This window comes from Homarus americanus, unplaced genomic scaffold (assembly GCF_018991925.1).
Source record: "Homarus americanus isolate GMGI-L3 unplaced genomic scaffold, GMGI_Hamer_2.0 scaffold60044, whole genome shotgun sequence".
NCBI lineage: Eukaryota > Metazoa > Arthropoda > Malacostraca > Decapoda > Nephropidae > Homarus > Homarus americanus.
Window position 1 is genome coordinate 366105 of NW_024726521.1, and position 12783 is coordinate 378887.

A 12783-nucleotide genomic window follows, 5' to 3' on the forward strand; every position below is an offset into this window, starting at 1 on the left:
TGGTAGTGATAAATATGACGAGGCCGACCTCTAATTACTCTTAAAAGGAAGGGGTGATGAGGGTAATTAGTATTTTGGGAGGCATAACTCGGTGAGGGTCCTTCATCACAACCCTCCTCTGTCCTTTTTTGTTGCTCACTGCTCGACTCACACCTCAGAGAGAGAGAGAGAGAGAGAGAGAGAGAGAGAGAGAGAGAGAGAGAGAGAGAGAGAGTATATTACCCACACATCTACATAACCTTTTGGTCGGAGTCAATAACCATATGTAAGGCGTCATATATCTCTGAGGCCGACACTCGCAAGACTTATATCTAGAATTTGCATATTGATTCGCACCTTCATGGATGTTGGCTATTTTCATGTAGGTGTAAAAGAGGTTGAGAAGGGAAGTGAAAGGGAGGGAGAGACAGAGGGAAGAAGAGAGAAAGAGAAAGAGATAGAGACGGAGATAACGAGGGAGGAGAGAGAGAGAGGGAAAGAGGGAGGGGATGTACAGGGATTCTGGTGGTCTAAAAATTAACCAAATCGTGTTTACTATTTCACACCATGATCGATGTAATTGCGAAGAGTGGGAGAGGTGGTGTCGATCGAATGACTGAGGGAAGGAGGGGAGATTAAACTTAAGGGAGAGGATTAATTTAACCCGAGAGGATTAATTTAACCCAAGAGGATTAATTTAACCCTTGGAAGGAGTAAAAATATGCGTGTTGCTATTTGGGTCTTCTCTTGATCCATGTACTGTACGTTATTCCATGCATTGGGTTTTGGAACTGTGTAAACTTGATCGGGGGTCCGTACAGCCATGTCACTATACCCAAGTCTAAACCCATGTCACTATACCCATGTCTAAACCTCATATGTTGAAATGTCATTAATCAGTCGCCCAGATGCATCCATGTCCAAACACATGTCAAAATAGTCTTTTTCAAATCCCTTATGACCAAATCCCGTGTCTAAGAACCCAAGTCTAAGAACCTATATCCAAACGCCTATGTCCAAACACACACACACACACACACCGTCGTTATAGACAAACAATGGCAGATATCCAACTACCAATGGCAGCAGCTACTCGCGGTTGGCAGATAGTGAACGATTCAACATTCCAGTTATTTTCCGAATGAGTGGTCCAAAAATATGCAAAACAAGCAATATAAGTCAGCCTGGCTGGTTATGGCCGACAATATTTGCCCACTGGTTAGAGGTCATTACACCAACGAAGCTGTTGACCCTGTGTGTGTGTGTGTGTGTGTGTGTGTGTGTGTGTGTGTGTGTGTGTTTCGTTCGTTCGTTCGTTCGTTCGTTTAGGGGTACGAGTATTTAGGTATGTATGTGTTATTTGTTGTGTGTACGTGTATGATTGTACTTTTACTGTATGTGGGCGCACGTACATACACACCCACACACACACACACACACACACACACACCCACACACACCCACACACACAAAACAAGAAGCATTACTACTTAAAAACACATCTATGTGAGTGATATAATAGTCTTGTCCCAAAAGGAGTTCCATGTTCCGAGTCCCTCATGATCACGCGGCTTATACATCTCTCTCTCTCTTTCAACACTTTTATTACCGCTTGTCCCCTGTCTCTGACCCACTCCTCACTTAAGCTCTCACTTTCACCCTCCCTCTCTTTCTCAATACTGTCATCGCAGCTTTTATCCTCTCTCTCTCTCTCTCTCTCCTGTAAAAAAAAACACATCAAAGGAATAGCTAATCGAAGATGAGAAATTTAATTAACTCCGACAAAAATCCAATCTGCTGGTTATGATGGAGGTATTTAGGGAGCCTCCATCTCGTCTTCTACAGGAGAGATTAGCCAGTCTCGGCGTCTCGGCCCGATAGCATGTCTACGGCCCATATGATTACTGGTTTAAAGGACACCCACTCCTATACGCCCCCAGCCTAACCTAACGTAACCTAACCTAACCCAACCTAACCTATCCCAACCCAACCCAACCCAACCCAACCCAACCCAACCCAACCCAACCCAACCCAACCCAACCCAACCCAACCCAACCCAACCCAACCCAACCCAACCCAACCTATGCATTACGATTGGAATGAGGCTTTAACTGAGTCTAGTCCTAAAGGGTTTGAGTTCTAATGAGTCCCAGTGCTAATGAACAATAATCCTAATTGAACACGGTTGTAAGGGTTCGTTTAGGTTTGAGGTTCATTAGTACCCGGGCCTATTAGGACTCGGATTCATTTGATCAACAAGTTAACTACCAAGGAAAATCTCTTACTAGATCTTACACGATATACCACCACCACCACCACCACCACCACTACCACCACCACTACCACCACCACCACCACCACCACCACCACTACTAACACCACCACCACCACTAACACCACCACCACCACCCCCACCATCACCACCACCACCCCCACCACCACCACCACCACCACACCCACCACTACCACCACACCACCTACCACCACCACCACCACACCCACCACTACCACTACCACCACCACCACCATCACCACCACCACCACCACCACCACCACCACCACCACCACCACACCCACCACTACCACACCCACCACTCCCACCACCACCCACCACACACACACCCACACTACCAAACCACTACCACCAAACCCACCACTACCACCAAACCCACCACTACCACCACCACCACCACCACCACCACCACCACCACCACCACCACCACCACACCACACCACCATCACCACCCACCACCACCACCTACCCACCATCACCACCACACCACCACCACACTACCACCACTACCACCACACCCACCACACCCACCACTACCACCACCACCACCACCACCATCACCACCATCACCACCACCACCACCACAACCACCACACCCACCACTACCACCACTACCACCACACCCACCACTCCCACAACCACCCACCACCACCACACCCACCACTACCACCAAACCCACCACTACCACCACACCCAGTATCACCATCACCACTACTACTCATCACCACTACTACACCCATCACCACCCACCATCACCACTACTTCACTCACCACCACAACCCACCACCTCTCCTGATCCACAGATAAAGCATACAGTGACATCTCAAACAACATATTTATCAAATTAAGTAATCCGCTGTTAAATAAATTACAAATTCTTAAACATAAACCAATAAAGACACAGCTTCCATATATTAAACCTATCTATAGCTGTATTTGTCGAGTCTGTCGATAATTAGAGTTGTGTTTTTTTTGTTTTTTGTAGGTGATAAAGGCTTCACATTCCCCGCTTAATTATATTACAGGTTCCTATAATACACTTTCCACAAGATAGCTTTCATGTTGAGCTAACTTCTGGATACCGTGTGTTATTTTTCCCCCCTGGTCAAGTGAGGATTAACGTTAGACAGAGTTAGACAGCCTTGCCCCTCACCCTGCCTAAGTTAAAGCTGTACACACTGGATGATATAACCTGAAGAACATCTGAGAATACCTGACCACTTAGACGTGTATATACAGGTAATGATTTACAATACTTCCTGACTACAGTTTATATAATTACAATAACACTCAATCTCGAGAAGGATTATTAATATTTAAGTGTCATTCAAGTATTAACATGTGAATCTAAGTAATTGATATCATGTATCTGGAGTGAAGTGACGATTATGATGTGTTATCTTGATATGCTCTCCTGGCCCGCTCCCTAGTATATGATAACACCACCTCCAACATCAGTGCCTGTTATCTTTACAATATAAGCGTATGGATTTACTTGAGTATCTAATTTCTTTCAGTTAAATGTTCAAACCTAAATAAACTTCCACGGTAACATTTCACTTTATATAAATTCATTTGGCTTTGAAATAACTTATTGTTTATTGTAATTTTTTATTTTGTTGAGAATTATATTTAATAAGACTTTACATGCATGAGTTATTAAACTAATGTTCCTAAATTGGATGCACTTTACGGTTCGGAGACTTGTATGTAAAAGACAAATATTAATTATTATTTTTTTTAATTACTGGGAATATAGCTTTTGTACTAAGAGAAGTTTAATATTTGAGTCAAAGTTAAATTTCCATTCCTTAAAGTTTTCTTTATTTTCTAATAGTATTTGAGTTTATTTCACCGCTGGCCAGTTTCTTCAAGTCTCACCTTCAGGAATATCGTAAATCTTTTCCTGATTTTACTTTTAAATTCTATCCCTCCTCTTTTTATTTTCTTAGTAAGGAAAATAAAAACTTCAATTCTGTCATTTTATTCGTATTAATTTAATGATATTTTACCATTTTTTTATTTCTTTTTAGTGTCTCAAGGATTAGCCTCAGTAGTCACAGTCTGCCTCGTGTATCCAAGGATTTGTTATAATTTCTTTTCTTTACTAAATTTTTTAATCTTTCTCTTCTTTCATTTCTGTTGCTCAACCCATTTGCTGCCACGTCTAGTATTTCCTACCTCCCTCTGCCTCTGTCTTCACCTCACTTGTTACTGTTAAGAGAGAGAGAGAGAGAGAGAGAGAGAGAGGTGTAAGTAAACAAGGTGTGAGAAGTGTGTATGGCGGGAGTACTGTGGGAGTTAGTATGTAAATTGAAAAAGAGAAAGACAGACAGGCAGATACTCAAACACACTTATACATACTGAGAGATAGATCCAAGTAGACAGACAGACAAACGAAAATACAGGAAGACAGACAGATAGACAGACAGACAGACAGACAGCAAGCGATAGTGAGGCGGAGGGGGAAAGGGAGGGCGGGGGACTTCCAATATGTATTAATACCTGTATAAGCAGTTCAAAGAGAAAGCTCTAAAAAAAAAAAGTTGAAAATCTCATTAATTTCGATACAAACCCAATTTTCCACTCACATAAAAATGATGTTGAGTGTTTCAGTTCATCTGCCGGGCTGCCGAGCTTATGTTGCCTCTGCGTAGTGTGAGGCTCTGCGTAGTGTGAGGCTCTACGTAGTGTGAGGCTCCAAATCTAGGGGAAAAAATTGTGTCGAAAAACATATTTGAAAAAAAAAAACAATATGGCGTATTTGTTTATGGTTGCTAGTGAAGAAATAAAAAAAATGGGTGAAAAATTTAAAAGGAGGGAGTTTTAACTTGTCTTCGTGAGGGAAAAACATCTAATTTTTTTTTAGGGAAATATTGACCTCGTATAATGCAAGTTTGAAGATAATTGTAATTTTTGAAGAAAGAGAAGAGATACGGGAAGTAAATTAGTTTCGTGTGGTTTTGAAATATAAAGGTAAATATTTCCATTGATTTTATTTTTTTTCTTATCATGAAATATAGATGTAAAATGGATACCTGTTGACTGTAAGAGGATCCAGGTCATTAGTGTTCGGTTATGAATAAGACAACTATAGGAATTTCCATTGATGTTATTAACCTTATTTTATTGTTTTTAAATGGCTTACTGTAGCCCTGTAGTCATTACGTTATTGAGAAGTCCGTTATTGAGAGGGTTTACTGTCGACATTACGTTATTGAGAGGGTTTACTGTAGACATTACGTTATTGAGAATTCCGTTATTGAGAGGGTTTACTGTAGTCATTACGTTATTAAGAAGTCCGTTATTGAGAGGGTTTACTGTACTCTTTCGCATAGCAACAACCTCATCCCTCAAATTCATTCAGCCGACGAAATTTCTGTTCCCACCTCAAAAATATCCACAACACACACACACACACACACACACACACTCTCTCTCTCTCTCTCTCTCTCTCTCTCTCTCTCTCTCTCTCTCTCTAAGACAAACAATATCTCTACAACTTCCTTCAATATCGTCTTCCATAACAAAACCATATTTCGGTAACAACTTCTTCAGCTTGTTCTCCTGTTCCTCAGTCAATTGGTGAACAGATAATTATAGTCGACCTAGTTCCTCCCTCCGTCCTTTTCGTCTGCCCTTTCCAGTTCGTCCGTGACATTTAAGGTGAATGTATTATGGACAGATCTTATTTTAGGTTCATTTCTGCGAGAGAGTGAGCACTTAATATTTCACACTAAGGAGAGAGAGTCTTGGAGGGTGAGAGGTACTAAGGCTTGTTGGAGGGTGAGAGGTACTAAGACTTGTTGGAGGGTGAGAGGTACTAAGGCTTGTTGGAGGGTGAGAGGTACTAAGACTTGTTGGAGGGTGAGAGGTACTAAGGCTTTTTGGAGGGTGAGAGGTACTAAGGCTTGTTGGAGGGTGAGAGGTACTAAGGCTTGTTGGAGGGTGAGAGGTACTAAGACTTGTTGGAGGATGAGAGGTACTAAGACTTGTTGGAGGGTGAGAGGTACTAAGGCTTGTTGGAGGGTGAGAAGTACTAAGACTTGTTGGAGGGTGAGAGGTACTAAGGCTTTTTGGAGGATGAGAGATACTAAGACTTGTTGAACCTAACGTAACCTAACCTAACCTAACCTCTAGTAAGTCAGTCTGTTAATGTACAGGGTCTCTCAAGGCTTAAAGCTTTACTCAGTGTATAAACCATCTCTCTCTGTACGAACTCTTTGACTCCATGATTTTTTTTAAACCAATTAGATTCTTCGGTTGGCTACAAAATAATGTTATCTCTCAACGCAAATGCATGAAAGAACCAATTTAAATCACAGTAAAGTACATGTGATTGCTTTATTGCGGTGACTAACATGTAAATCCCAACTTTAGAAAAATAAAATTGTGATTGACAACTTGTAGATCGCTGTAGAGTTCAGTGTAAAGTGACATTCACCCCGAGCACCTTCAGCAATCAATACGTCAAGCCTTACTGCCTGGATGTCCGGTGTGGTATTAGAAAGATCACTCATGATTTATGTAATCACTATAATTCCTTCTACTGTTTATTTTTCACCAATAGAGTATTATAATACTTATCGTGCTTTATCCTCATTGTACAGTTCCCTTCACTAGTACGTTTACAGGGGCTCGTCAGGTTTTGTGCAGTGTGGCAGCGTTGTGTTTGTTTACATTCGATAGAAGGAAACTCACAATAATAAACATACTATATCATCAAAATAAAACAATATTAAAACAAATTTCTCGAAGATAATGATTTGTGGAATGTTTACATGACTAGCCCCTGTAAACGCACTAGTGAAGGGGACGTGTACATTGTTGCACCGTGTTGCTCTATCCTCATTATACCTTGTACCTCCGAGTTACTCTATCCTCATTGTACTTTGTGGCTTTGTGTTGCTCTATCCTCATTGTACATTGTTGCACCGTGTTGCTCTATCCTCATTATACCTTGTACCTCCGAGTTACTCTGTCCTCATTGTACTTTGTGGCTCTGTGTTGCTCTATCCTCATTGTACATTGTTGCACCGTGTTGCTCTATGCTCATTATATCTTGTACCTCCGTGTTACTCTGTCCTCATTGTACCTTGTGGCTCCGTGTTTGATATCTACAAGTAACCTTCGCTTCGGTCTAAAAATATCAATGTCAATGCTGAATAATTTGCACGGCTTCCAGGAGTGTTATAGTGAGCCAGATCCCATCCTTGACCGCAGTGAAAGATGACTGTGGAAGGGGGTACTTGATGTTGACTGGTAGAGATTAGGAACTGTCCTTATTGTGGAGTGATGGAGACTGGCGAGCTCGTTTATTTGGACACTATTTAACTGGAGACTATTTAACTGGAGACTATTTAACTGGAGACTATTTAACTGGAGACTATTTAACTGGAGACTTAGTTAGTGAAAGCTGCTCGTGTTAAGTTATAGAGTGGAGATAATTATTGACTGGATAGAGAAGGAATGACTGACTGACCGTTTAGTGATTGCAAGACAGATAATCACTGACTGGTAATGATAGACAGGAGAGACTGTTCATAATAGAAATAACTGCATCTCATTCATTTCCTTATCAACCTATATTTATATTACTGTTCCTCATAGTTTTAAAATAACAGTATCTACCTTTTTTTTTATTTAACGTACAATAATATGTCTACTGTTGTGGTGTTGTGAAAGACAGTGTTCTTAATTAATTACATGAGGAAGAATTTTTTTTTTTTTTTGGAGGGTGGATAAACAATGCAAAGTGTTACATCTTCCTTGATCGGGACAACAAACTGCTTCCTGTGTACTGTACAATCTCCTGGGAAAGAAAATATGCTGTTTGCGCATTCGTTGAGTTTGTTTCTCGTGGATCACAGCCAGGGAGAAATATGCAAACTCCAGGTGATAAATTGAAATATATTTCCATTCCGGCTCCTACATTTCTTTTCCTTTACATAACAAAGCGTGGCGTTGGGTGGTACTGTGCCTGTTTTCTTTTACCATGATTTGATGTGTTCAGAGGACCGTTACCATGATATAAAGATATAATGTTGTTTACGAAAATAGAATTTGGATAGCTCATTGTATGGAATTTTTTTCTCGAGCTGTTCCGTAAAGGGAAACTATGATTAATATATTTGTCAAAAGACTACAAACACTTTAATACCAGACTCCTCGTTACTTGTTGTTGATTATGGAGAGTAGTTTGATAACTTAATGTGTTGTTATTATGCAGTTGCTTTTTGAAAACTAAACCCTGATAATGTTGTTTATAGTACACACTCCTCTGACACAGTGTCCTCACAATGTTGTTTAAAAGAGGAAGAATAATAGTTAATATATGATGTTTTTATGTAGTTATTATATGTGGAGATGTCATGTGTAATCCTAATGTTTTCACAATACACATGTCAACATACAACCCCCTGACATAGTGTATGGAGCTCTCTGACACATCACTGTTACAAACACTCCACTACATTGTGACAATGAAAGCAATACGCTAATTGCCGGTGCTTCTCTCTTGCCCTTCAGCTACGCAAGCCTGTGTCCACCCTGTCCATCCCTGGGTCGATGAAGGGGGGCGCAGGCGGAGGGGGTGGGCGTGGTGCGGAGGGTGAGGACCCCGGCATAGCGCTGGTGGGCGTGCACTCCGAGTACCCGCGCTACACCGAGGAGAAGGCCGGGTCTGGTGCCTGCAAGAACGCCTCCTTCAAGCTGCGCAACAAGCCCAACGTCGGGTACCGCCTGGGGCGACGCAAGGCGCTCTTCGAGAAGCGGAAGCGCATCTCCGACTATGCCCTCGTCATGGGGATGGTCGGCATCATCGTCATGGTGATAGAGAACGAGCTCTCCTCCGCCCAAGTCTACGATAAGGTAAGTCAAGTTCTCCATACTGTTCTCTTAGGGTCTCACCAGCCTCCTGCAGCTTCCACTTAGCTGAGGCATTGTCTCCTGCCTCCGAGACTTCAGTCCATCTGGTCTGATATCTGTCATCACCTTAATGCTTCACTCAGTCTGTCTGGAACAACAAGACTCCAGGCATAGCATCATTTGCCTTGGGTTTAGTCAGGCATTATTCTTATCTTCTTGATATTTATCTTGATTTATTTATTCAAGCTCTTATTAATTTACTTTTATTTATATTTCCTCCTGGTGGTTTCTCTTGAACTGATTTTAATTGGTGACTCCTACCTAAGGCTTCACTTGCTTCAACTTAAGTAAAGCAGTTCTCTTCCTGGGTCCACTTCTTATACGTCCACCAGTTTGCGGTGCGTATTACCTAAGAGCATTGTTCTCAAGGTCTTGTTTTTCCGTACGTCTATCTTTCCATTATCCGGGTTCTTTTGACCGAAGCTCTTCACATGTTAGGGTAGGATCGCACACATAATGGTAAAGAACATACTTAATTTTGATGAGTCTGGGGTATTGGAGAATTACCTAACTAACTTACTTACCATATTATGGGAGACTAAGATATGGCTAGAATAGCTCTTAGACAATACCGTAATTTGCTGTGTTCCCCCGACAACGGTTAAGAGGAAAGTTCATCTTCCGAATCATTGAGAATCTTGACCCTAGCTCTTACGGCCCCAAGGTCATGACCCTAAATTGACCCCCCCCAAAAGGGCATTTACCTACGCCCGCAAATTCGTAGGGGGTATTATAACGTCGTCCATCTGTCTGTTTGTCTGTCTGTCTGCCTGTCTGTCTGTCTGTCCGTCTGTCCGGTAATGGTATGGTATTCACTCAGTAACTTCAGCTTCCTCTCTGTCCAACTCTTTTTTTTAAGTTGCATAAAATTCACACTTGTTGGGGAGAATACGGATAAAGTCGAGTATGAAATAGGCACTCGAGTTGGCTGCGGGATTTATCGAGAGAAAAAAATATTCGTTTTCATTCGGTAACTTTTTTTCACGTTTTCATACTCTACTGATTCAGTCCAAGATTCATTCGCTTCTTGAATATCCTTGGGATTTGAGGATACACTTCAAGAGTCCTTAAAAATCCCTGAAAAATGGCTGAGAGTCATTGAGTTGTAAAAATAATCCTTAAAGAACAGAGGTAATGGTATTGAAAAGAGCATATGAGTGTCTGCTGTTACTTCTTCTCATCAACCTTTAATTATATGACAGCGAAGGTTGACTACATCCAAGAAATTCCGTCCTGCCATCCTGCTTATGCCAAACATCATAACCTACAGAGCCACATGACAAGTCCATTTTAACAGTGCAGAGAACTTCATTGGCACAGGAGCATCACCGGTACGACACTGCCAATGGGAAGATGAGAAGATAGTGGATTAATAGAACTGACTTAAACACTGACTATATATCTTCGAGCACTGAACTTCATAACTCACAAGGAACACCAACAACTATTCAAGTCTTGATTCTAGGTAAATGCTCCTTAACTGTGCTGCCTTGGGTAAGTAACACAGACAAAACAAGACCCTTTAAGTAGATAAAATAAATCTCACTTGGTATTCTTAAGCATCACTCAATTCTACAGGCAATTTTACATCAATGGTGAAACACTGAAATCATCTTCAAATGCATGGCAACAGAAGGTATGATCTGATGGTGTGCTTGAATGCATGATTTGATGGTGTGCTTGAATGCATGATCTGATGGTGTGCTTGAATGCATGATTGATGGTGTGCTTGAATGCATGATCTGATGGTGTGCTTGAATGCATGATCTGATGGTGTGCTTGAATGCATGATCTGATGGTGTGCTTGAATGCATGATCTGATGGTGTGCTTGAATGCATGACCTGATGGTGTGCTTGAATGCATGATCTGATGGTGTGCTTGAATGCATGATCTGATGGTGTGCTTGAATGCATGATCTGATGGTGTGCTTGAATGCATGAAACCCTCCTTTATCATCCTATCATTTAGATTTCTTGAATGAACATGCAAATTCATACATAGTTAGGCAAATACATGACTATCTATCTGCATTGCGAAGTTAAACATGCCAACGCGCACATGCATTCAAAGATAGGTTTTAGACACACGATACAAATGCATCTGTCTAGAGGAGAGATAGATAGTGAGAGACGAGAGATAAATAGTGAGAGGAGAGAGATAGATAGTGAGAGGAGAGATAGATAGTGAGAGACGAGAGATAAATAGTGAGAGGAGAGAGATACATAGTGAGAGAGGAGAGAGATAGATAGTGAGAGAGATAGATAGAGAGGAGAGATAGATAGTGAGAGAGGAGAGATAAATATAGTTAGAGAGAGATATAGTGAGAGAGGAGAGATAGATAGTGAGAGAGGAGAGATAGATAGTGAGAGAGGAGAGATATAGATAGATGGTAGGAGGGAGAGATGAATGGGGAGAGGAGGATGGATAGTGAGAGACAGAGATAAATATAGTTAGAGAGCATAGTGAGGAGAGGAGAGATAGATGGTGGGGAGGAGATGAATGAGAGGAGAGATGTAGATGTAGTGAGAGGGAGATGAATATAGTTTAGAGATAGATGGTGAGAGGGAGAGATAGATGGTGAGGAGAGGAGGATAGATGGTGAGAGAGAGGAGATAAGTGGTGAGAGAGATGGGTGTTGAGGAGAGGAGAGATGAATGGTGAGAGAGGAGGAGATGGATGGTGAGAGGAGGAATAGATGGTGAGGAGGAGGAGATATAGATGGGTGAGAGGAGATGGATAGTGAGAGAGGGGGAGAGATGGATGGTGAGAGGAAGATAGATGGTTAGAGGAGAGATAGATGGTTAGAGGAGATAGATGGTTGAGAGGAGAGATAGATGGTGAGGAGAGGGAGATAAATAAGGTGAGGAGGAGATAGATGAGAGGGGGAGAGGTAGATAGTGAGAGAGGAGAGAGAGATAGTGAGAGGAGAGATAGATAGAGAGGAGAGATAGATAGTGAGAGAGGAGAGAGATAGATAGTGAGAGAGGAGAGATAGATAGTGAGAGAGGAGAGAGATAAATAGTGAGAGAGGAGAGATAGATAGTGAGAGAGGAGAGATAGATAGTGAGAGAGGAGAGATAGATAGTGAGAGAGGAGAGATAGATAGTGAGAGAGGAGATAGATGGTGAGGGAGGAGAGAAAAGATGGTTAGAGAGGGGGTGGAGATGGTTAGAGAGAGATGAGCCACAGAGAGAGAGAGGGATGGGCAGAGAAGAGGTGGGACAGTGAAAATTAGAGAATGAGAGAGAAGTAAAAAAAAGAGAGATGAGAGATAAAGAAAGAGATAAAGAAGAGATGAAGAAGCTGCCCACATAGAGGTGTTTTGGACTTGACGCGAACTTCTGATTTACTGAGCATATGTTAAATTGACCACGAGAGAGAGAGAGAGTAAATTACATTCCATTTTTATTTTATTTTTTGTTTGTTTGTGTGTTTGTTTGTGTGTTTGTTTGTTTGTTTGTTTGTTTGTTTTTCTTTTTTTTGTTTGAAAATATAATTAGTGGGATTTTGTCATTGATGTTACTGGTGGATGCTAAGGTAAATATCCCCCCTCCCCCCCAGCTTTCGTACTGTGTGTGTGCGT

The 12783-nt window shown here is 41.6% G+C and overlaps 1 protein-coding gene across 1 annotated transcript in view; it reads left to right on the top strand.

Annotated features, from left to right (window-relative positions):
* Window positions 1-10270, top strand: part of LOC121865634 (small conductance calcium-activated potassium channel protein-like) — a 51472-nt gene extending 41202 nt beyond the window's left edge. Inside the window, exons 3-4 of the mRNA XM_042365156.1 lie at window positions 8801-9142; window positions 10208-10270. Of these exons, the coding sequence (XP_042221090.1) occupies window positions 8801-9142; window positions 10208-10270 (405 nt within the window). The remainder of the gene's footprint in view (window positions 1-8800; window positions 9143-10207) is intronic.
* Window positions 10271-12783: the final 2513 nt, after the last annotated feature.